Source organism: Dendrobates tinctorius, unplaced genomic scaffold, assembly GCF_039654945.1.
Source record: "Dendrobates tinctorius isolate UK_male_01 unplaced genomic scaffold, ASM3965494v1 ptg000147l, whole genome shotgun sequence".
NCBI classification, from domain to species: Eukaryota; Metazoa; Chordata; class Amphibia; order Anura; family Dendrobatidae; genus Dendrobates; species Dendrobates tinctorius.
Genome location: NW_027361814.1, coordinates 19,458,841 through 19,485,149, shown reverse-complemented (window position 1 = coordinate 19,485,149; position 26,309 = coordinate 19,458,841). Strand labels below are relative to the sequence as shown.

Genomic DNA, 26,309 nt, shown 5'->3' with positions numbered 1-26,309 from the left:
GGTTCTAGGGATGATAAATCCAAAGGGAGTTCGTAGCTATATTCCGCGCTGCCGCTTTAGACAAATTCCAGGAGAATGCTGTATGATTGCAGTGGTTTTATTCTACGCGTTTCAGGGGTCTCATGCCCCCTTCATCAGGAAATACCACAAAATACATACAGGTATCACAGACATAAATAGGTTTGGAAGGACGCTGGATTTAAAAAAAATAAATAAATAAAAAAATAAAAAAAATGAGCGCCAACAAGTCAGATGATGCAGTGTCAAAGTTCAATGACACCACATGGTTAACAGTTCACCAAGGATATATTACAAAAGTATACGTATTTTAGAAGATTTTTTGATTAAATTTACATTTCCCAAAAGAGATAATAAAGTCAAATTTATGATTTTAACATGGAAAAAGACTGAAAGAAAAAAGAGAGAACCGGTTCTTTCTTTTTTCTTTCAGTCTTTTTCCATGTTAAAATCATAAATTTGACTTTATTATCTCTTTTGGGAAATGTAAATTTAATCAAAAAATCTTCTAAAATACGTATACTTTTGTAATATACAGTATCCTTGGTGAACTGTTAACCATGTGGTGTCATTGAACTTTGACACTGCATCATCTGACTTGTTGGCGCTCATTTTTTTTATTTTTTTATTTTTTTTTTTTTTTAAATACAGAGTCCTTCCAAACCTATTTATGTCTGTGATACCTGTATGTATTTTGTGGTATTTCCTGATGAAGGGGGCATGAGACCCCTGAAACGCATAGAATAAAACCACTGCAATCATACAGCATTCTCCTGGAATTTGTCTAAAGCGGCAGCACGGAATATAGCTACGAACTCCCTTTGGATTTATCATTTCTTCTGGTCACTGAAGACCTGTGGATCTGCTGCAGCCGCTACCTACACGCTCTTATCTCATCCTAACCAGGTGAGCATATTTCAAGATATACTGTCCTTTGTAACGTGGATAAGATCCTATTGCGCTTTTGTCTCCCCCCTTTTTTTTGCAATAGGGTTCTAGGGAAGAAGAGGCTGCTCACACTGCTGTACACCATGTCTATCTAACTTACTACTGGAGATACCAGGGTTCTGAGGTAAGAAGAGGATGCTCACACTGCTGTTCACCATGTCTATCTGACTTAATACTGGAGATACCAGGGTTCTGAGGTAAGAAGAGGCTGCTCACACTGCTGTCCACCATAAATATCTGACTTAATATTGGAGATGCCAGGGGGCTGAGGTAAGAAGAGGCTGCTCACACTGCTGTCCACCATGTGAAACTGACTTAATACTGGAGATGCCAGGGTTCTGAGGTAAGAAGAGGCTGCTCACACTGCTGTCCACCATAAATATCTGACGTAATACTGGAGATGCCAGGGGGCTGAGGTAAGAAGAGGCTGCACACACTGCTGTCCACCATGTGAAACTGACTTAATACTGGAGATGCCAGGGTTCTGAGGTAAGAAAAGGCTGCTCACACTGCTGTCCACCATGTCTATCTGACTTAATACTGGAGAGGCCAGGGTGCTGAGGTAAGAAGAGGCTGCGCACACTGCTGTCCACCATGTCAAACTGACTTAATACTGGAGATGCCAGGGTTCTGAGGTAAGAAAAGGCTGCTCACACTCCTGTCCACCATGTCTATCTGACTTAATACTGGAGATGCCAGGGGGTTGAGGTAAGAAGAGGCTGCTCACACTGCTGTCCACCATGTCTATCTGACTTAATACTGGAGATGCCAGGGTGATGAGGTAAGAAGAGGCTGCGCAAACTGCTGTCCACCATGTCAAACTGACTTAATACTGGAGATGTCAGGGTTCTGAGGTAAGAAAAGGCTGCTCACACTGCTGTCCACCATGCCTATCTGATTTAATACTGGAGATGCCAGTGTGGCGCCCCAGAGGCTCAGTCGCCACAGAGGTACTGCACCTCCTCCTGAGGTGTGGTGCCCCACCATCCAGGTAAGGTGAAGACGCCTGACCACATTCCAACACCTGCATCCCACGCCACAAAGTAGTGTAGCAAAGCACCTTCAGCAGCTCCCTGCTTGGAGTATAGCAAAGCACCCATTGGTGGCTCCCTGCTTGGAACACGAAACGTGCTGGGAGGTGGGTGGAGTTAGTTTACATTACAAAGAGAGGGAAGAGTTGAGGAGAGAGATCAGTCAGTGAGTTGCTGAGTAAGGAGAGAGAAGAAGATCCCCAGAGAGAGGGATAGATGAATGGAAGTGCTGCAGCAGATCCCAGTGACCTGGGTCTGCTGGCACAGGAAAGGAAGAGAGAGAGAGCAACATAGACTGAAAGTCTGACTCTCCATAGAGAGGAAGATCAGTATGGAATGTGAGGAGTAAAAGAGAACAGAGGACGTGGGTTAGAAGAGAACCCTTCCTAGAAGTTCTAAGCGCAAGGCCGGGGCCCGGTCCCCGAGGTTGTATGGATACTAATGGTCCTGCAGCAGACACCGGAGGAATAGAAGTATTGACCACTTTATTCCCACACAAGACTTGGGAGCACAACAGCAACTGGATATTGAGCCGGGACTTAGTAGCAAGGAGTCCCCGAAGCAGGCTACAGCTGTCTGCCATACAAGTAGAGGTCATAGGAACATCGGACAGGAGGAACTCCAGTGTAACTCAGTACTAGGAGTACTTCATTTAAAGGCGCTTTAAGTGGAGACGTTCAGAAAGGCACATGTTGGCGGAGTGTTGAAAAGGAGTATTCCATTTGGCCTGGAGGTTGACTGAGTCCCTGACCCGGAGGACACGGCACGGAGGCAGGCACCTGTTTGTACAACAGACTGTGAGTAAAGCTTTGGAACTACATGCCCTGGTGTCCTCCACTCATTCCTGTGGGAACCTGCCCAGCACTGCCACATCCCTTGCGCCAGACACTGCACCATCTACGTGTCACTTCTCCTACTCTGCCCTGGGACTACAGTCCTGCCTGTGGAGGGCTATAACATCATTGCTGCACCACACCATCAGTCCCAGAGGATCTGTCTGCAGCGTCGGCTTACATCTCTATTGCCGAACACCACAGGTGGCATCACGAACTATTCATTTAATCAACTACATTCCACCATTCAATTCCCCTTTTTACATTGGGCGCCCAGGGCCACGGACCGGGTCACCGCTGCTGTGACACCTTCCCCTCTGAGTTGCCGGCCCGGTACCAAGTATCCCACAGCCCTGGGAGGGCAACCCACCAGGGTTCTGAGGTAAGAAGAGGCTGCGCACACTGCTGTCCACCATGTCTATCTGACTTAATACTGGAGATGCCAGGGTTCTGAGGTAAGAAAAGGCTGCTCACTCTGCTGTCCACCCTGAACTAATTCTGGAGATACCATGAAAACCAAGGCAAGAAGAGGCCGATCACACTACTTTCCAAGTCTTGTACTCAAAAAACAATTGAACAAGGGACCTAAATCACATAATGAACATATATTCTCTTAAAAACAGCTTTTAATAATAGGCTCTTTAAAATACACCTCCCCAGTGTGAAAACTGGCAAATGCCAATTGCAAAAAAAGAGAAAAAAATGACCAACAATATCCCTGTATAACCCTACAATAGGCCTAACCTGTACCTGCCTGACTGTGGAGGTTGGCACCCTAAAGAATGATTTTTTTGGCGCCCCTACTCAACTAGGACTATCTCTCACTTCCCTATAAATTCCCTATAAATATAGAAGGGAAAACAATGTTGTTATAGAACAGAGATGAAAAAAGAAATAATAAGCAAATAAAGATCACCTCCGGGTTTATAGTAGGCAAAAATAAACAAAAGAATGAAAAATAATAACCTCCACAGTCAGGCAGGTACATAATTTAAGGCAAACAAGTAGCAAGTAATCATCCTCTGAAACAAGTAGCAAGTAATCATCCTCTGTATGTACTGACTTACATACTATATGATTTTTCAGCTTGTGCCTACACAGTCACTTTAACCTCTGAACATATTTGAAAGACTCTCTACGGAGGTGCGGTCACCTCTACTAAACCCCTCCCACTTGTCAAGTTGCTTTTGAACAGTGTCAGGGAAATGCTGAGTTGCAAAAAATACATCAGCTGTGGATGACAAAATTCACCAGATGTGGAATTATTTTACTAATAGTATGACGCAAAGCTCTTTCCAATTTTCCTCATAGACTATGCTTCCTTACATCCAGATGTGGCTTTTTACCAAATATCCAAAGCATGTAGTTATAATAATCCACATAATATAAGTTATTAATTAAAGAAGGAAATAATTATTGTCAAATATTTAGTGATTTAAAATAAATATTTACCAGGCTGAAGGCATGAAGATGTCTTGTCATTTCATCTGAAAAGGGACAAGCGGTATAGTCTTCTTCTTGCCAGATTCCAGCCCTGTCACATTTACGCCAGGCTTTTCGTTCTCCTTCTGCATCGGAATAGACTAAAGAACCGATAGAAAACTGTTTGCAGACATGTGATGCAGTCATCCCCGCTATGGTTTTAGGCCATCTATGAGTTACAAATAGTATAAATAAAAATTACTAGCACATAGCAATATAGAAAAAAAAAAACAACAATCATATATTAATCTTCTTAAGTAGACCATGCATATATGGGACTCCATACCAAAAATTAAAATAGGTTGACCAATAAGATTCCGAAGTTTTCCACCTAAGATACAAGTGCCCAGTGTATGTATAGCACTCCGCATGATCTTTAGGTCAATTTTTCACTCATGGAGAAAGGAGTCCTGCAAAAGTATTTGTCACCCACTAGTAGGGATAGGGACTACACAGGTTCTTGCCTCCCAGTAGTAGAGATCGGACCAACAGAGGATTTTGCCACCCAGTAGTAGGGATAGGACCTACAAAGATTCTTGCCACCCAGTGAAGAAGGGTTGGGACCTCCTTCTTGCCAACCAGTAGTAGGGATCGGATTTACACAAATTCTTGCCCCCAGTAGTATGGATAGGACCAACATAAGACCCTGCCGCTCAGTAGTAGGGATAGGACCTACACAAGTTCTTGTCACCCAGTAGTAGGGATAGGATTTACACAAATTCTTGTCTTGCCCCTAGTAGCATGGATAGGACTAAAATAAGATTTTGCCACCCACTAGTAGGGATAGGACCTACAAAGGTTCTTTCCACCCAGTGTAGAAGGGTTGGGAGCACTGGTTCTTTCCACTCAGTATTAGGGATAGGATTTGCACAAATTCTTGCCCCCAGTAGTATGGATAGTACCAACATAAGATCTTGCTGCTCACCAATAGGGATAGGACCTACACAAGTTCTTGTCACCCAGTAGTAGGGATAGGCTTTACACAAATTCTTGCCACCCACTAGTAAGGATAAGACCTACATAGGTTGTTTCTACCCATTAGTAGGGAAAGTACCTACACATGTTCTTCCCACCCAGAATTAGGGATAGGACCTACACAAGTTTTTTCCACCCAGTAGTAAGGACAGGGCATACACAAATTCTTGACACCCAATAGTGGTAATATGACTACACAGGTCTGTGCTCAAATACCCCATAGCAGTTGTATGGTGTGTTTTTATGGTACATACATTCTTCTACGGGGTTGGCTGCTTCATAGATAATTCTTACAAATGTTTGTGAAATATAAGCATATAGGTAACTTACTTATGTATTCCTATTAGATGTTCTGGACAGTTATTTTGTTTTCTATAGAAAACGTTGTCCCTTTCTTAAGCCAAGCCTTCTGCCCCAAAAGAAGACTGTTCATATCCGAAAACTAAAATATTAAAATTGATAGACAGGCATGTGACTCAACATATCCAGCAGTAATCTTCTGCTACCTTCATGGAGACACAATGCGCATGCTCTAGTTGCATGACCTGCACCAGCACAGATAAAAGTGTTCCTCATATTGCTACCAAGTATATAGCTGTGTTTGATCAGGTCCAGGACATCCAGAAAATTGGTTTATGCACAATGTGCTTCATGTGTTTCCATTTCTCAATTCCTTGCCACATTTTCATCTTTGTAGTTAGTTTTACATCAAGGGGAAATCTTTGGCCACAGTTTAAGATGATAATCCACGTGTGGCACAAATAATGGAATGCAACATTTTGCTATTCACTGAAAGTTAACTATTTCCATAGCAAAATACATATATTTCTATTTGTTTGCCAGAATAACCTTAGGCACTAATGCCAGACAAACTGAAAAACGTCCTTTGCCTGCCTAGAATGCATAATATATTGCTTGGCAATGTGGACAAAAGATCAAATCTTTCAAGCAATGATATGTACAAATGATGGATTGTAGAAATTATTTCGACTATTTCCTAGAAAATGATGCAGTATTGAAAAGTTTTGAGAGGAGTAATGGATCGAACCGAAGAGAATGTCAAGTATGTTATGTACCAGAAAATCTTAGTGTATACTATACCTTTGGATCCGATCAGTGAGATTGTTCAAAAAACTAATTGATGACATTAAAGGAAATCTATCACCTTGGAAAACACTATTTACCTCCAGATATAGGGTTAATCTGCAGATGAATGGCATTACAGTGCTATTGAAAGTGCAGCTACCAGGAGAAAATTAAATTACTTCTTCCTGGAAGCCGCCAGCTTTCAGTCATGGGAGCTCCAGTCACCACTTTCAGCACCGCCCACTATACTATGAGCAGCAGCTGTAAACATGTCATGTAAGTGCAGAGTGAGCTGTCTATCAAAGTGCCAGGACGTGCATACAGCTACGGTTACTGTACAGTGAGCCATGCCGTGAGTTGTTACTGTAGCCGCTCCTTGCACACCACTATGACTGAAAGCTGGTGGCTCCTGGGAAGATATAAGTTAATTTTCTCCCGGTAAATGAACTTTCAGTAAGGCAACTGACCAGCATTGTAATGTTATTTACCTACAAATTAACCCTATATCAAAAGGTAAAAATAATTTTGCAAAGTGACAGCTTCCCTTTAAAGAAGTTGACTTATGAAGGCAATTAGGGCATATCAATGTCATAGAAGAGAGCACCCACTTAGGAGTCTCTGACGCTAATGTTGATGGCTATGAAAGAAGTGCAAAGAAAAAAATGATAAATGCTACTTAGGACTATCCCACTCTCACATACTGGTGGTGTGTAGCTCTTTGATAATCCAGGATTATGATTTATGTGATGCTTCTGAACATTGTAAGGTTTAGACAGGAATGTTTCCAATGTGATATCTGGATAGACTTGTGAGCAACATAAAGCCTAGGAAGCTTATAACCTTTCTTATATCAAATATCTAATAATAAAGCCGAGGTTTAGGGTATACTTGTGACGAATGGTTAAAGCCAGGTTCACATTAGCATTTGGCTGGTCTGCGTAGGACTGTATACTTCTTTTCTTAAGCTCCGCCTACTTCCACGTGTGTCCTGCTTACCTATCTTTAAAATTGGGTACGCAGGGACATGCGCTGTATGTGGATGTGCGGTCGGTGGGCATGTCAAAACAATGCATACAGCGCATGTCCCTGTGTACCCAATGCTAAAGATAGGTACGCAGGATGACGCAGGACACATGTGGAAGTAGGCGGAGCTTAAGGAAAGAAGAGCGCAGCCCTATGCAGACCAAACAAATGCTAATGTGAACCTGGCCTTAGTCCTTAATCCTGATACACTGTATATGTGAAAGGGGCAAAACTTCAATACAGTATCAACAACCACAAAAACACAAAGGACATGAAAGGAACCAAAATAAATCAGTTTATTGCACTCTTAAAATAGGATATTTCTTGAAAAAAGATAAAAATAGAGTTCAAAATGCAACCACTATAAGAAGTCATAGCAGGTGGATAGAATAAATACAGTCATGCAGTGGTACATAAAGGAGTTTATTCAGTATAATAAGAGTGAAGTCACAACATATATCGTGGGCCAGAAGAAAGGGTATAAGGTGGAAGTATGAACAAAATATGTGTAGAGCACAAAAATGCTTACATGTGTAGTGGTTGATATCTAGCATATTTCGCCCTTCTTCAGGGCAATCCTTGCTAACCTTGTGATGTTGAGGCACATTTGTGTGCAATACGATGCCTTGTAGGGTTATTATGACCAATGTGATGTGTAAGTAGGCCTATGAATAAAATTATGTCTAGGTAGGCTTGTCATCAATGTGATACCTAGATAAGCTTATGACAAATATGATGCATGGTAGGCTTGTCACCAATGTGATGCCCCAAGTGAATTATTTAATTTAAATGCAACAATATATATAATTCCCTTATATATAATTCTCCATAATATGCCCAAAGTGGCTGTAAAGTTTCTTTATACTTTTTTCTGCTGACAGTGACCATATAATTCATTTTTCTGTCATTTTGATTTTCATTTCTTCTATTTTGAACTTTCTTCTAAATGACATACAGTTGTGGCCAAAAGTATTGACACCCCTGCAATTCTGTCAGATAATACTCAGTTTCTTCCTGAAAATGATTGCAAACACAAATTCTTTAGTATTATTATCTTCATTTAATTTGTCTTAAATGAAAAAACACAAAAGAGAATGAAGCAAAAAGCAAAACATTGATCATTTCACACAAAACTCCAAAAATGGGCCAGACAAAAGTATTGGCACCCTCAGCCTAATACTTTGTTGCACAACCTTTAGCCAAAATAACTGCGACCAACCGCTTCCGGTAACCATCAATGAGTTTCTTACAATGCTCTGCTGGAATTTTAGACCATTCTTCTATGGCAAACTGCTCCATATCCCTGATATTTGAAGGGTGCCTTCTCCAAACAGCCATTTTTAGATCTCTCCACAGGTGTTCTATGGGATTCAGGTCTGGACTCATTGCTGGCCACCTTAGAAGTCTCCAGTGCTTTCTCTCAAACCATTTTCTAGTGCTTTTTGAAGTGTGTTTTGGGTCATTGTCCTGCTGGAAGACCCATGACCTCTGAAGGAGACCCAGCTTTCTCACACTGGCCCTACATTATGCTGCAAAATTTGTTGGTAGTCTTCTGACTTCATAATGCCATGCACACGGTCAAGCAGTCCAGTGCCAGAGGCAACAAAGCAACCCCAAAACATCAGGGAATCTCCTCCATGTTTGACTGTAGGGACCGTGTTTTTTTCTTTGAATGCCTGTTTTTTTCTCCTGTAAATTCTATCTTGATGCCTTTGCCCAAAAAGCTCTACTTTTGTCTCATCTGACCAGGGAACATTCTTCCAAAACGTTTTAGGCTTTTTCAGGTATGTTTTGGCAAACTCCAGCCTGGCTTTTTTATGTCTCGGGGTAAGAAGTGAGGTCTTCCTGGGTCTCCTACCATATAGTCCCTTTTCATTCAGACGCCGACGGATAGTACGGGTTGACACTGTTGTACCCTCGGACTGCAGGGCAGCTTGAACTTGTTTGGATGTTAGTCGAGGTTCTATATCCAACATCCGCACAATCTTGCGTTGAAATCTCTTGTCAATTTTTCTTTTCCGTCCACATCTAAGGAGGTTAGCCACAGTGCCATGGGCTTTAAACTTCTTGATGACACTGCGCACGGTAGACACAGGAACATTCAGGTCTTTGGAGATGGACTTGTAGCCTTGAGATTGCTCATGCTTCCTCACAATTTGGTTTCTCAAGTCCTCAGACAGTTCTTTGGTCTTCTTTCTTTTCTCCATGCTCAATGTGGTACATACAAGGACACAGGACAGAGGTTGAGTCAACTTTAATCCATGTCAACTGGCTGCAAGTGTGATTTAGTTATTGCCGACACCTGTTAGGTGCCACACGTAAATTACAGGTGCTGTTAATTACACAAATTAGAGAAGCATCACATGATTTTTCGAACAGTGCCAATACTTTTTTCCACCCTCTTTTTTATGTTTGGTGTGGAATTATATCCAGTTTGGCTTTAGGACAATTCTTTTTGTGTTTTTTCATTTAAGACAAATTAAATGAAGATAATAATAACAAAGAATTTGTGTTTGCAATCATTTTCAGGAAGAAACTGAGTATTATCTGACAGAATTGCAGGGGTGTTAATACTTTTGGCCACAACTGTATTCTAACTCAAGCGATAGTTTCTTGCAGCTGGTCATCATTCTCTTTACCTTTCATCTCTTCTGGGCATAATTGTATTTCATAAGAAATAGTTTTACTCTAGTGTAACGAATGGAAGCGGAGGCAGAGATGGTGAAGTTCACATTCGTTTTTATTTATAAGTGTAACCTCGGGACCACGGTCCAGGGGGCTCCGAAGGGGGCATGACTAGTGAGCCCCGGGCACCAGTAGTAAAGCTCCTCAAACAGGGCTAGAATGGAATACCTGGAGGACACAGGTGCTACCTCCAGTTAGACCCTGAACACGTAGCAGGTGTCCCAGCGGGACCAAAAGGGATAACAGTAGTTACAGCAGAGTCCATAATGTGACGGGTCCTGGATCCAAGTAGTTGGTAAGGAGCCGGTTCCAGTGACCTTCACACAGTCCTCGAACTCGGATGGCTGTTGACGGAACGGGATGGCCTTCACCAAGATGGTTGCAGATATAACCAGGAAGCACAGGATACTGATATTCTGTGGAGAGAGATAGCATTAGAGAATGCACAGAGACTGCAAACGCAGCGCAGACAGGTTGGCATGAGAACCGGATGTAGCAATGATTGATACTCGTTGCTCCGGCGCTCTCCCTATGGAGGAGAGGCCAGAAATAGCATCCAGTGTGCTGCCATTGGTTAATTGCACTTTTTGAAAAATGCACGCCGTCCCTTTAAGAAGGCAGGAGAGCGGGAAGGCAAGCCTTATAGCTTTAGTTACAGATCTGCCTACAGGATGCCAAGAGGTGGAGGCAGGAGGGAGACCTGAACGCTGGGCAGCATGAGAACCAGAGGAGGCCGGCTGCTGCCTAAGGACAGTGTGCGAGACTCGAGGTGAGTGCCCAGAACGGGGGGCAGCAGCAGACCTGGATGCAGCGCCAGGACAGGGACCAGGTGTAACAGTGGCAGACCTGGGCGCCGCGCCAGGACAGGGACCGGGTGTAACAGTATCCCCTCTTTACACCCCCTCTTCTTCAAGCCTGCGTAGAATCTTTTAAGGAGGAGAGGAGCCTGGATGTTCTCTCTAGGCTCCCAAGATCTCTCCTCAGGACCAAAACCCTTCCAGTCCACCAGATAGTAGGTCTTACCCCTTACTTTTTTTATGACCAGGATATGTTTTACCACAAAAACATCATCCTCCAAGACAGGGTCAGGAGTGGTACCCGGATCTTTAAAGAAGTGGCTCAAAACTACTGGTTTGAGGAGAGAAACATGAAAGGAGTTAGGCACACGTAGGGAAGTAGGCAACTTCAGCTTGTAAGAGACTGGATTGATTTGTCTCAAGATCTCAAATTGTCCTATGAACCGGAGACCCAATTTGTAGGATGGCATCTTTAGACGGATATACTTCGAAGAGAGCCATACCTTGTCTCCGGGGTGAAAGATAGGCGCATCCAAACTTCTCTTATCTGCATGCCTTTTCATACGCTGGGAGGCTTTCTCCAGAGCAGTTTTGGTTTCCCTCCAGACCTTAGAAAATTCTTCAGAGAAAGTATCGGCAGCCGGAACGCCAGATGATCCGGAGATGGGAAGAGGTATTCCGGGTTGCAGTCCGAAGACAATCTGAAAGGGAGACTTTCCAGAAGATTGACTTACTTGGTTGTTGTAGGAAAATTCTGCCCAGGACAGTAAGTCTACCCAGTCATCATGATGTGTGTTGACAAAGTGACGCAGAAATCCAGCTAGGATTTGATTTGTCCTCTCCACTTGTCCATTAGACTGGGGATGATATGCTGAGGTAAAATCCAGTTTAATTCTTACCAGTTTACAAAATGCTCTCCAGAATCTTGAGGTGAACTGGACTCCTCTGTTGGAAACGATGTGGAGAGGGAAACCATGGAGATGGAAGATGTGCCGGATGAACAGATCCGCCAACTCGGGAGCAGTTGGAAGACCAAGTAGTGGAATGAAGTGAGCCATTTTAGAGAAGCGGTCCACCACTACCCACACCACAGAACAGCCAGATGAGATCGGAAGATCTGTGATGAAGTCCATCGTGATGTGTTGCCAGGGAGCGGACGGAATTGGAAGAGGCTGAAGCCTACCTGTGGGTAGGTGCTTGGCCGTCTTGTTAAGGGCACAGGAAGGACAGGCTGTGACATACTCCTGAATGTCCTTAGCCATAGCAGGCCACCAGTAGCACCAGGAGATGAGTTGCAGAGTCTTTCTCAGACCGGCATGACCAGCCAACTTGGATGAGTGACCCCACCGAAGGACACAAGTACATTCAGAAGCAGACACGAAAGTTTTCCCAGAGGGAAGATGGGTAAGATCAGCAGTAGCGACAGCGACTAACCTTGAAGTTTTAATGATGTGCTGCGGTTCCTCTTCTTGATCTGGATGTAGAAAGGCTCTGGAAAGTGCATCCGCTTTGACAATTTTGTCAGCTGGTCGAAAATGAAGAACAAAATTAAAGCGAGCAAAAAACAAAGCCCAGTGGGTTTGACGAGGATTCAGCCTTTGCGCAGTTTGAAGGTAAGCAAGGTTTATGTGATTGGTGTATATGACTACCTGATGAAGAGCTCCTTCTAGAAGATGCCTCCACTCCTGCAGAGCCAATTTGATAGCCAACAATTTCCGATCTCCCATGGAATAATTCCTCTCTGCGGGAGAAAAAACCTTGGAAAAAAAACCACAGTAGTGCATTTGCCCTGTGGATGACTTCTGGGTTAGTACGGCTCCCGCACCTACTGAAGAGGCATCTACCTCAAGAAAAAATTGTTCATTAGAGTTAGGACGTTGAACAGGTGCGACAGCAAAGGCCTTTTTGAGAGAAACAAAAGCCTCAGCCTCTGGAGGCCAATCCTTCGGATTTATACCTTTCCGGGTCAGAGCTGAGATGGGCGCCACTTGGGTTGAGAAGTTAGGAATGAATTGTCTGTAGTAGTTGGCGAAGCCAAGAAATCGCTGTATGGCCTTCAGCCCAGATGGACGAGGCCACTTGAGTACAACTTCTCTGGATCCATTTTTAATCATGTGGAGGAAACAATGTAACCGAGGAAAGGCAAAGAGGATTGTTCAAGAGGCATTTTTCAAACTTGGCATACAGTCTGTTCTCCCTGAGCCTCTGTAAGGCTAGGCGCACTTGCCTCCGGTGCGAGACCAAGTCAGTGGAAAAAATCAGAATGTCATCCAGATAGACAACACAGGTGTAAAGCAGATCCCTGAAAATGTCATTGACGAACTCTTGGAAAACAGCGGGTGCATTGCTTAGACCAAATGGCATTATCAGATATTCGTAGTGACCATCACGGGTGTTGAAGGTTGTTTTCCATTCGTCTCCATTCCTGATTCGGATCAAGTTGTAGGCACCTCTGAGATCCAGCTTGGTGAAGATCTTGGCCCCTCGGGGACAGTCAAAGAGTTCTGAAATTAGAGGTAAAGGGTACCTGTTTTTTATCGTGATCTGGTTCAGTCCCCAGTAGTCATTACAGGGCCGCAAGGATCCGTCCTTTTTCTTCACGAAGAAGAAGCCTGCTCCTGCCGGTGATGATGATTTTCAGATAAACCCTCTGGCCAAATTCTCCTGGATGTAGTCCGACATAGCCCGGGTCTCTGCCTGGGAAAGAGGGTAAACTCTCCCTCGGGGAGGAGATGTTCCAGGAAGAAGATCTATTGGACAGTCATACGACCTGTGGGGGCAAATTTTTTCAGCTTCCTTTTTCTCGAAGACATCCGTGAAGGACCAGTAAGCGGATGGTAATCCAGGCAGGGTAGCAGGTTGGGCAGGGGGTGCAACTGGTTCAATCTGGGTTAAGCAACTGTCCGAGCAGGAATCTCACCATCGTAGAATTTCGCCTGTTCTCCAATTAAGGACTGGTTCGTGTTTCTGAAACCAAGGCAAACCTAAAAGCAAGGGGTGAGACAAACCGGGGAACACATAAAAATGGATTCTTTCAGAATGCATAAGACCTACCCGGAGTTCCACTGGCTCAGTCTGGAACTGGACGGGTTCGGTCAGTGGCTGGCCATCGACAGCGGTCACCTGCAATGGACTGGGAAGAGCCTGAACTGGTAAGTGGTAACGATCCATAAGCGTCTGCTGGATAAAACTCCCGACGGCTCCAGAATCCAACAGACAGAGTCCAGAAAATTTTATTGCTCCGCAGGTCACGGAGACTGAGATCTGCAACAAAGGAGAGGTATATTCTCTACCTAGGGTGGCCTCTCCTATGGAGCCTAGGCACAGGAGTTTCCCAACTTCTTTGGACAGGAGTGGATCAGGTGTTCGGAACTACCACAATATAGACAGCTTCCGTCTTTGCGACGCACCTCCTGGCGGCGGCTGGCCAGACTTACTTGGTCTACCTCCATAGCTTCGGGAGAAGATGAGGAAGCCATCTTGGAAGAACTAGAGTCCAGGTGGTAGGACCTCTTGTCTCGCTTAATCTCCATGGAACGCTCCTGAAAACGCAGGTCAATCCGGGTTGCCAAGGAAATCAGGTCATCCAAGATGGTAGGCCTGTCCCATCCCACCAGCTCATCCTTAATTTTTCCAGATAGGCCCTCCCATAAGGTAGCCAGCAAGGCCTCATTGTTCCAGGAAAACTCAGACGAGAGGGTGCGGAACTGAACAGCATACTGAGCCACCAAGAGGGTTCCTTGGTGTAAGCGAAGCAGGGCAGAAGGGGTTGACGTGGCCCAGCCAGGTTCATCGAAGGTCCTGCGAAAAGTCTCTAGGAAAGATTGAAGATCATTAACCAGCGGGTCTCCTCACTCCGATAATGGGTTTAGCCAGGCGAGAGCCTCTCCGGCTAGATGTGACATAATGAAGCCCACTTTGGCACGGTCAGAAGCAAACATGTGCCCCAACATTTAGAAGTGTAGGGTACACTGATTGAGAAAACCCCGACACTGAGTGGGATCACCATGGAAGCGGGGAGGAGCCACCAGGCGAAGACCCTTGCTTGCCGTGACAGCAGGTACCTGGGTGCTGATAGGTGAATCAGAAGCAGCCGGGTTCAGCAGAGAATCCATGCGGGTAGACAGGTTACGTAGATAAGACGTGGTCTTGTCCTGTTGATCTTTTAAGCGGGTCACTTCTTGGGACAGTTCCATAGTTGGAAGCCTCTGGGTTCCAGCGGATTCCATGGCCGGAGCAATCTGTAATGAATGGAAGCGGAGGCAGAGATGGTGAAGTTCACATTCATTTTTATTTTTAAAGTGGAACCTTGGGACCACGGTCCGGGGGGCTCCGAAGGGGGCATGACTAGTGAGCCCCGGGCACCCGTAGTAAAGCCCCTCAGACAGGGCCAGAATGGAATACCCGAAGGACACAGGTGCTACCTCCAGTTAGATCCCGAACACATGGCAGCTGTCCCAGCGGGACCAAAAGGGATAACAATAGTTACAGCAGAGTCTGTAATGAGACGGGTCCTGGATCCGGGTAGTTGGTAAGGAGTCGGTTTCAGTGACCTTCACACAGTCCTCAAACTCTGATGGCTGTTGGCGGAACGGGATGGCTTTCGCTCAGATGGTTGCAGATATAACCAGGAAGCACAGGATACTGATATTCTGTGGAGTCAGATAGCATTAGAGAATGCACAGAGACTGCAGACACAGTGCAGACAGGTTAGCATGAGAACCGGATGTAGCAATGATTGATACTCGTTGCCCCGGCGCTCTCCCTATGGAGGAGAGGCCAGAAATAGCAGCCAGTGCGCAGCCACTGGTTAATTGCACTTTTTGAAAAATGCACGCCATCCCTTTAAGAAGGCAGGAGAGCCGTCGGGCATGCCCTAATAGCTTTCGTTACAGATCTGCCTACAGGATGCCAGGAGGTGGAGGCAGGAAGGAGACCTGAACGCTGAGCAGCAGCATGAAAACCAGAGGAGGCCGGCAGCTGCGTAAGGACAGCATGCGCGGCTCGAGGTGAGTGCCCAGAACGGGGGGCAGCGGCAGACCTGGACGCAGCGCCAGGACGGGGACCAGGTGTAACAGTGGCAGACCTGGGCGCCGCGCCAGGACAGGGACTGGGTGTAACATCTAGTATTTCTTCCGGAAGATAATTAGCATTTTTATATTCTTGTCATATGTGATTCATAAAAAAAAATCACACAATACCATAGTCCGAAAAATTGTCCTTGCTTTTATAAAAATATTAGGAAACTACGTAAATGAAGGTTAAAAGAGAAAATACATTTTTTAATATAGTCTCATGTTGATAGGTTGATCAGTGGCTATTCACAGATATCCGCCACCGGACAGATGAAGCCTTACATGTGCCAATCAAAATTAATTAGCTGTTTGTGTTACACATGGAGCAGTCAAGATCAGCAAAGATAGACATTATTTGTAAATGCACCCTTATCTGGCTACAAGATGGGTGTCTCACCTCCATTAATTCAGAATTTATTGATAGGATATTTCATGTGGGTATTCTAAAACTGAAAAACTGAGAATTGTAACTTGAAGTTCTTGATCCCGAATGCAAACAAATTTGTACCATATGTCATTTTTATATACCGGTGTTTTACTAAACCAACAATGGAAACTTTGATCAAAATATTTATTTGCTGATTTCAAGAGGCAATTTCACTTTTTTATGTGTAATTTCACTTTTCAAACAATAACAAGCGGAGAACTCTACTGTCAAAACAATTTGATCTCTACTTCTGAAATGGATGGAAGACTTTGTTTTGCCACCCGCTATCTTCTTGTCTTTGTTTTTGACATAACATCAAAAAATCTGGAGACCTCTTCAATAAGAGATTATTACAGTGCAGATTACTGTAAAAAAGCCTTATAAACAAATAATATATTTACAGGGTCTAGCCATTGTCAATGTGCTCCTTTTCAAGTGCAGAATAATCTACAGACTCAGCCCCGTCTTTTGAGAAGTATACCGGTACTTTAAAATACATTTTCTTCAACTTTTCTGGAAATCAATCAATAAAATTGAAACGTATAACATCTTTTTAAATGTATGCCCAGTGACAAAAGGACCATGGCAATAATTTGAAGCTGGATTCAAGAAATTAAAAAGCTACTGAATTACAGAAAAAAATAACTGTGTATATTTATAAAGACGACTTGTATTTCAGAAACTTCAAAATGAAAAACCGAACCCGTAAAACATTCACACATACAAAAAATATGTGCTTGCTGCTTCCTTGGAGGCTTAAGAGCAAGGTAATGAAGTTTCTGATGTGAGTATACAGTATATGTGCAACTTTAACGCCAATATGATCATAATATTGAGAAGCTACAGTGAAGCCATCTTTTGTAGAATGACTTCCTACTTTGGATCAGTGCATTGATGCATGATCCACATTCTCTTGAGATTGAGTTCATTGGCAGAAATTGTGACATTTTACTTTAGAGTTTTCTGGTATAATTCAGAATTCAGTGCTCCATCAATGATGATAACAGTCTTGGCTCTAATGCAACAAACCTAGCCTAAACCTTGATACTACCACCAGCGTGTTTCAAAGATGGTATGAGACTTTTATGCTGTAGCACACTGTTTTTCTTTCACCAAACATAACATTTCTCATTTAAATCAAAAATCTCTATATTGGTTTTAACAGTCCACAAAATATTCTTCCCTTAGGCCTGTTTCACACTTCCGTTTTTGTGACTTCTAGCTTGTCCAGGTCACCTATAGCATTGGAGAGCAGTCATGTCATGCACACCATTGTTGTTCAGTGTGCTTATGATTATGGACCTATGAACATTTATAGTAGCTAATAAGAGAGATGCCTTTAGTTACTTAGAGGTAACCTTGGGTTCCTTTGTGACCTTGCAGACAATTATACACCTTGCTTTTGGGATGATCTCTGTTGGATGACCACTTCTAGAGAGGATATTAATGAATTTCCTTTTTTTGTAGACAAACTGAATGACTCTGGTTTAATGGAATCCAAGCTCTTTAGAGATAGTTTTGTATCCTTTCTCAGCCTGATAAGCATCAACAACTCTCTTTCTGAGGTCCTCAGAAATCTCCTTTTTAGTTGCTATGATACAATTTCATAAAAATGTGTTGTGAAGATCGGACGTTCCTAGATTCATATTCTTTAAATAAAACAGGTTGCCCACTTACAATTGCATGTCATCTTATTGATTGAAAATACAAGACTCTACTTTCACCTTCAACTTATTTGCTAATGCTAAAGGTTCAAATACTTTTTCCATTGACAGACATATTGTATCATTTTCCTAATTTAGGTTTGTTTGATTTGGTTCTCATTATCTACTTTTAGGACTGGTAAGAAAATCTGATATAGTTTTAGATCAAATGTACGCAAAAATATAGAAAATTCTGAAGCTTCACAAACATTCAAGCACCACTGAACCATGTCTCTACTTTACTTTAGACAATTTTTTGAATAATATAAAAGTAAAGAGATTCTCTCATTATAATTTATGGAACAGAGACTTGACAAAACAACAGAATAGGTGGATTAATTTGTTCACCGTGAACTTACATGTCTAAGCACACAGTTATTTCACTTGAAATTAATCACATACTAGGGATAAGGGAATCAAATTTGTTTAGAATTTACCAAAATTTGCACATTCTAGCTAATCCAATTTTTAGGGTTTTTCGAGCCGGCCGCCACTGGATTTATAAGGGCAGTGAATGAGCTAAAATACATACACAATAGAAAAGAATCCAGCTCAACGATGAAGTGAAAAAAATCCAATTCTTTATTCAATTGAGAGTTTCAAGAATAGAGAATAAAAGTATCAGCATAGATAGCAGCAAACAATGCATTATCAACGCGTTTCAGGTGTCGTAGCACCCTTAGTCATAGTCTTGTGATGTCTTAACTGGTGAGCTGGACTTTATTTTTCTTATTCAGCTAAAATACATACACACATAAATATACTCACTAACTCCCTTACCCATCCCTGCCCGGCAGCTCCTCTAGTTTTCCATTGGGTTTCTTAGGTGCTCCTCATAACATCCATAGCCCCACATGAACACCTGATTACTATTTGGGGTCGGGAGATCGCAGAGTATAATAATTGGACTATTTTTAATGGCAACTGGGGCTTATTCGATTCACATTGAATATATTTCCAGCCAAATTTGAGCAAATCTGTCAAATTTTAATTTGGCCAGATTTGCTCATCTTAAACACATACTATACAAATAAAAAATACCAATTATAGGTTTTCTGAAATTATAAATTTAATTTAGGGTTGTATGCTTCTTTCTATACCTTTAGATATCCTAAAATGAATAGACGGAGATAACCAGCTTTGAAAAAACAAACAAACACTATGACTCTATAATATTATGATACTATTTTGATACTCTGTCGGGAAGGGTTTATGATATACGTAGTCCAAAAAAAAGAAAAACGGATTCGGCACCGCTGCACCACCGTGGTCTCTTAGACAAATCTAAAGAGACCCCTCACACACCATATGAACGCCACATACCCCAAAGAGCGGGTGCTCAATCCGGAGGAAATATACAAAGTCCAATAGGATAATGAGAGAAAAGAGGATGGCACTCACCGTTACCGAACGTAGAAGTCTTTATTTCATGGATAAAAATGCATGGGCTCGGGAGTAATGCTGAGAGTGCGGACAACGGCTGTTTCGCGCTCCTGCGCTTTAACGGGTACTAATGACAAGCAATAGGGAAAGGTGCCTTTAACCACACACATGTGGAGCACCCCTACAGCCGACATTAACAACACTGCCACTTACTAGAGTGAATGCATAGAAAGTTAAAATCAATAATAACATATGCACAAACAGTAAAAAACAAAAGCAAAATTTATAGATCTCACAGAGCACAAATTACAATAAATTCAGAGAAAAACGGACATATCAATCCTTTCATTAAAGCCCAACGCACCTGTTGCATTGGACCCAATATCCATCTAGCTTCTCTTTGCAACAGGAGCCTACGATGATTACCTCCCTGACTGGGAGGATTAACCCTCTCTAAACCCACAAACCGCAGTGATTCTGCATTACCACCATGAAATTCTCTAATGTGGTTGATCAAACGGGGGACTCCTTTGCCATGAAATTCAACTAAGAGAACTAAGAGAATTTGCGGGCTTAGAGAGGGTTAATCCTCCCAGTCAGGGAGGTAATCAATGTAGGCTCCTGTTGCAATAAGAAGATAGATGGATATTGCGGTCCAATGCAACAGGTGCGTTGGGTTTGCATGAAAGGGTTGATATGTCCGTTTTTCTCTGAATTTATTGTCATTTGTGCTCTGTAAGATCTATAAGTTTTGCTTTTGTTTATAACTGTTTGTGCATATGTTATTATTGATTTTAACTTTATATGCATTCACTCTAGTAAGTGGGAGTGTTGTTAATGTCGTCTGTCAGGAGGCGGTGATCCACATGTGTGTGGTTAAAAGCACCTGTTAGAATCTATTTCGTTTTGACCATCCGCCATCTTGTTGTGGTTTTCTGGCTGCTGGTCTTTTTCCATTGGTGCTGGGTTTGTCTTATGTCAGGTGATTGTATCATCCTTTATTACCCTGCACCTGCCTCCCAGTCCTTGCTGGACAACAGTGTTAATCCGCTAGTGTTCTGGCTAGGTGCCTTGCTTGCTTTCTGTGTGTGATTTTGTGCAGTTATGGGATCTCTAGTTCTGCCAGTTTTGTTTTTAGTTCTCCATTCGCTCCCGTTATTTTTCCTTCTAGGCGGTTACCTATTTTTGTTTCCCAGTTCCTAGACTTTTCAGGGATTCCCTTTACTCTACCTATAGGTCTTCGTTTGAGTTTAGTCTAGGAAACGTTGGTGGGTCTATTCACAAGGAATAGGTCGCTCACTCCATCGTAGGGTTTCAGCCTAGTCCTAGTGCAGGGTCAGTTTCTTCCCCATCTATCCTAGTCCTGAGTTGCAGATTTGTAACAGCACCTTTCTCCTGCCTCTTGTCTTTAAGACCCGTTGAAGCGCAGGAGCACAAAACGGCCATTGTCTGCACTCTCTGCATTGCTCCTGAGCCCATGCATTTTTATCCAAGAAATAAAGACTTCTACTTTCGGCAACGGTGAGTGCCATCCTGTTTTCTCTCATTGTGCTATGATATATGTAGTCACCCAGTGTATGTGATATTAAATGCAGCTAGATAAGGCTTTGCTAGCAATGTATCAAATTTGCTTTGTGAGAAATTGGACTCCTTAATGAAATTTGTGCAAACGAATTCTTAGATACATCTTTGTGAAATGGGTAGTAAAGTTAATAGTCACCTGTATTCTCCTCTGTTGTTGATAATCCGTTCCATTGGACAATAAGGGGCTCCAGTTTCCAGGACAATAATCTCAATCTGTTTAGATATGATTCCGTAAGATGAGTTTACTTGACATTCCCAAATACCTGAAGACTCCACATCAACACTGGACAGGATGAGGTCACTGTGAAACATCACAGAAACCAATCAGACTTTTATCAAAAGTAGTATGGGACACAGTTGTAAGGTGGTTTTTTTAGTTGCCCAATCCGTCCAACTTTCATGTACAAGCATTCAATAACTTAAATACCGTATATTCTTCCAATTGTAGATGTCTTAGGCCGGTTTCACATTTGCGGATGTGTCTGCAGTGTTTCATCCACATCCATCTGCATGCGTCATGTGTACCTATCTTTAACATGGTGTACGCATGGATATGCGTTTGCATGCGTTTGCCTGCGGATACGTACGCATGCGTCATTTCCAGGGGTGCAGGGCGGTGCGGAAAACGCAGCATGTTGCAATTTTGGGGGCGTCAAATATCCGTGGCTATAAGCATGCGGACGCTTGCGGATGGAGTGTGTCAAAACAATGCATTACAGTCTATGGTAACGCAGGCGTACGCAAGCACATGCATACGCTTTGCGTTTGCATACGCAAGAATTTACATAGACACGCCAATTGGGCATGGCTTGTGTACATTCAAAAATTTGGGGGAAAATAGCACTTGCCAATCGTCCACAACTGCAAACGCATGTATGCACGCTGCGGATTCAACCGCAAATATGAAACTAGCCTTAGCTAAAACTTGGCAGCTGAAACATGCTGCCCGATCCACGAGCACCATGTATCTGTCACTACCTGTACAATCTCAGCCGGGTATGTTTGACTATGAAAAGCTGTGACGTTTAAGGGGAAAAATACTTTAAAAGCCATCCGGGACAGAGACTCGCCAGAGACAAATATGACAGGAGGGTCGCCAGTGGTTTCTACCCACCCACTGCCAGTGACATAGCTTTTATTTGAAAACAGTATGGCTACATATTTTGCTTGGAGCGCTCACACACACACACACACACACACACACACACACACACACACACACACACACTTTGTTCTTTATAGCACACAGAAAAAAGCAGTAGCAGCATGGAGAATGTTATACAGCTGTACAGAGCTGTGTGGCTGTAAATCCAGCATTAAAGTGTAACACATTTGCTGAAAGCTGGAACTCTAACTACCTGTGTCTGTATGATGTCTCACTGTGCTGAATGCTTCTCCATTCTGCACCCCTTTTTCTCTTAATAGAGTATGATAGGAATCATAGAATGATAGAATCATAAATGTTAATGTTGGAAGGGACCTCCAGACTCATCATGTCCAACCCCCTGCTCAATGCAGGAGTCACTAAACCACTTTCTTGACAGACTGTTACACTCATTGATCACCCTCACGGTCAAAAAGCTTTTTCTAATATCTAATCTGTATCTTCTCCTTTTCAGTTTCATTCCATTGCTTCTCATGTTTCCATGTGCAAATGAGGATAAAGATGATCCCTCTACACTGTGTCATCCCTTTAGATATTTGTAGACAGCTATTAAGTCTCCTCTTAGCCTTCTTTTTTGCAATCTAAACATTCCCAGATCTTAACCGTTCCTCATAGGACATATTTTGCAGTCCGCTCACCATCCTGGTAGCTCTTCTCTTGGTCCAGTTTTTCAATGTCTTTTTTAAAGGAGGGAAATCTTACATCTCACTGTGCTCCTATCCCTTCTTTGATCAAAATGGGTTTGAGCTGTATTTTTTAGAGTGGGTAATGAGTTCTTGAAGTCAGGCAAAGAAGTGACTCATCAGTGGAGAAAGAAGCAGATTTATCTGATAAGATGTAATACAAACGTTTCTCATATTTACTTGTACTATTTATGCAAAGTTTCTTAAAATGACAGCGACCATTTAAAGAGGCATTCCCATCTCAGGTATTTGTGGAATATCTACAAGATCTCCACAGTGGAACTTCATCTCTAACCCCCAAGACTGGAGAACTAACCACCTAATACATCATTCTATGCATTTCCCATAAGTTTAGAAGCTGTCATTATAATGGCTGTCTTTTATTTTTATCTGTTTACCTTTAAGAGCTACCGATTCTTTTTACCGAATATATATCAGTCATTCCATAGATCAGAAGCAAAAATTCCATCAAGACAGACATTCTAAATGCTATCAAGTTTAGAATGGTAACTCTTCAGCATATTACACATCAGTGAGAGCTACAAAAACAGATTGTGCTAACAAAGGGAAGAACTTCCAGATAATTTCAACTTCAATTTGTTTTTTGTTTTGTTTTTTTCTAAAAATGGCAGGCGGACAAACCTTAAATATAGTGGCCCATTGTGTAATCCTGTCAAGCAGAAAATAGATGAACATCAGGAAAACAATTGTAAGACGTCAGTTATAAGAAGGAGAAATAATTGTGTCAATGCACCAGCTGAAAGAGTTTTCTGCTTTTTAATTCCTTTCTGTTCAGCCTCTGTTCAGTCAACCATGCCGGCTCCACTCCGCAATGTTAATATGTCAATGGATTTCTCTCTAGCCCTCCGTCAGGCGCAATATAGATTCTCCTCAGTTCATGCGCAATGTGCCTGACAAGCACAGGTCAGAAAACCACCTATAGTAGCTACATATTTCAATTTCAGGACTATAGAAGTAGTCAGTGACCTTCATAGGAATGTATTAAAAGAGATTACACCAAATCAGATGCAAAAAAAAACATTTATTAACCATAAACTTATTAAAACTAAAAGTACCACTTTTTGGTAGTACCGCCAAATAGGCTCCAGTTATCTTTACTTAACTATTGCTTAAATATAAAATTATGGAAAAAAACTTAAAGGATATTGCACTTAGATGTTACTTAATTATTTTCTACTCATCTTCAGTGGTTTCAATTGCAGCAGAAGCAGCACAGGTACACTTAGAAAAGCAAGGCTGGCAGACGAAAGTTGCATGGGAAAGGCAGATTGATTCTTTACATATTTTGCAGTCATATTTAGAAAGCCTTCTGAAACCAGATACAAATGAGCAGGTAGTACAACTGCGTCTTTTAGAAGGTGGTAGAGTCGGTGTTTGTTCTGGAACGTCCTTGGGACGATATCTCTTCAACCGGTGTTGCAGGGCAAGGGGCATTCCAACCGTCTTTGTACTTCTTAGGCTTAGCTCTCCACTCACCAGTTCATTAGCCAAATGTTTTAGGTACATTCTTCTGCGCATTTGTTTAAGTTCATTACCGAGGTAAATTACTTGTGAGTTGATGCCACCCACATTCAGCATTGTAAAGAAGCCGGTCATAACCTTTTCGTTCTGTCCGGGTACTTCGATCATCGAAACGGAGGCAACGGATCAGGACTTTGAATCGTTTCAGATTCATCACAAGGCTGAATTTTTCGATGCCATCACCGTCTGTCCCCCACAGCTCCTCCAAACTTTGCCTATTTGCTCTGAAAGCACCAGCTAGGTATAACAAGCCAATAAATGCCTTGAGTTCAATCACATCAGTGTTTTTGATGTCCCTCTCTCTGGAGAATTGCTCTTTGATTGTGTCAATATACTGGTTAGTGAACCGAACAATAGTTTCCAACATGCTATCTGTAATTAGATTACTCCAACATTCCACTGCAGTTTTAGCTTTTCTAGCACTTCCAATAACTCCAGGAAGGTGTGTAATAATATTGTGGGATTCTCTGCGCTGTTTGTTCTTGGGTGCCTTTTTGTTCCACTTTGTATTTTTATCTTTGCCCAAATAATAAGCTAGATCTGTGTCTGTTTCCTCTGTATCAGTGTCATCACCATCCTGCTCTGTTCCAGAATCAGTGTTACATTCTGCTACCTCATCTTCAGATGAAATGTCACTAGATTCCTCTAAATCCTCAGTTACTGCTGGTTCTTCCTCATCATCTTCTAACAAAAAAATCTTCATTTCTTCTAAATGAAGGGGTTTAGATGAATCATACTGTTTTCTGGCCAGCAGAAAATCTGAAGCAAGAGAGAAAGAGTATGTGTTAGGGCGCAATGTGCCTTAGAAGCCACCCTCCTTTTGTCTAAGAAAACAGTACTTATGTACACTAACTTAGCATTAATCCTTCATAAAACAAGCTAAATACACAATCGTGATGAATAAAAAAAGAAAATACTAACCTTTCAATTTGTGTTGAAATCAGGCGCAATGTGCCTGAGAAGCCAAAGTGTTGATATCTGCTCACTAGAAGGTCTGCTGAGTCACTGTGATATCAGGTTTCACAGAGCCTGGAGAGTCAGGAGATAACTAGGAGGGGTGGGGTTTTCTGATAAGTGGGCAAGGAGAGAGAAGTGAAACTAATTACTGTGTGCCTGTCAGATCTATTGCGCCTGACGGAGGGCTAGTAGAAGTCAATGCATTAAGGATGAGAACATTTTTGTAGTATGAATAATTTGCATGTTCTGGTCTTCATTAACAGCTCCCCCTAGAGGATGAATTACTATGAGTTGTTATAAAACAATATTTTCTCAATTACACAAAACTTAATATTTCATTGTAAGTCGGGGAGTACATTATTATGTAATGTTAGCTGTAACAACATTCATTGACTTTGTCCGAGAATGAAAGTTCACAAGGATTGGGCATATATGGGAGATGGATAGATAGATAGATAGATAGATAGATAGATAGATAGATATGAGCTAGATACAGTTGTTCTCAAAAGTTTACATACCCCGGCAGAATTTTTACTTTCTTGGCCTTTTTTCAGAGAATATGAATGATAACACGAAAACTTTTTCTCCACTCATGGTTAGCATTTGGAAGAAGCCATTTATTGTCAAACTACTATGTTTTCATGTTTTAAATCATAATGCCAACCCAGAACATCCAAATGACCCTGATCAAAAGTTTACACCCCCCCCCCATTTTTAATACCGTGTATTGCCCCCTCTACATTAATGACAGCTTAAAGTCTTTTGTGGTAGTTGTGGGTGAGGTTCTTTATTTTCTCAGACGGTAAAGCTGCCCACTCTTCTTTGCAAAAAGCCTCCAGTTCCTGGAAATTCCTGGGCTGTCTAGCATGAACGTTCCCAGGAATCTGCCAGAAAGCCAGAGGTTCTCCACCC

The 26,309-nt window shown here is 42.4% G+C and overlaps 1 protein-coding gene across 2 annotated transcripts in view; it reads right to left on the bottom strand.

Moving 5' to 3' along the window:
* Positions 1–26,309, bottom strand: part of ADGRA1 (adhesion G protein-coupled receptor A1) — a 1,190,508-nt gene that overhangs the window by 793,006 nt on the left and 371,193 nt on the right. For both annotated transcript variants that reach the window (XM_073546510.1, XM_073546511.1), the window contains exons 8-9: positions 21,187–21,351; positions 4,283–4,481 (exon numbers count right to left, since the gene is read on the bottom strand). In XM_073546510.1, coding sequence (XP_073402611.1) covers positions 4,283–4,481; positions 21,187–21,351 — 364 coding nt within the window. The remainder of the gene's footprint in view (positions 1–4,282; positions 4,482–21,186; positions 21,352–26,309) is intronic.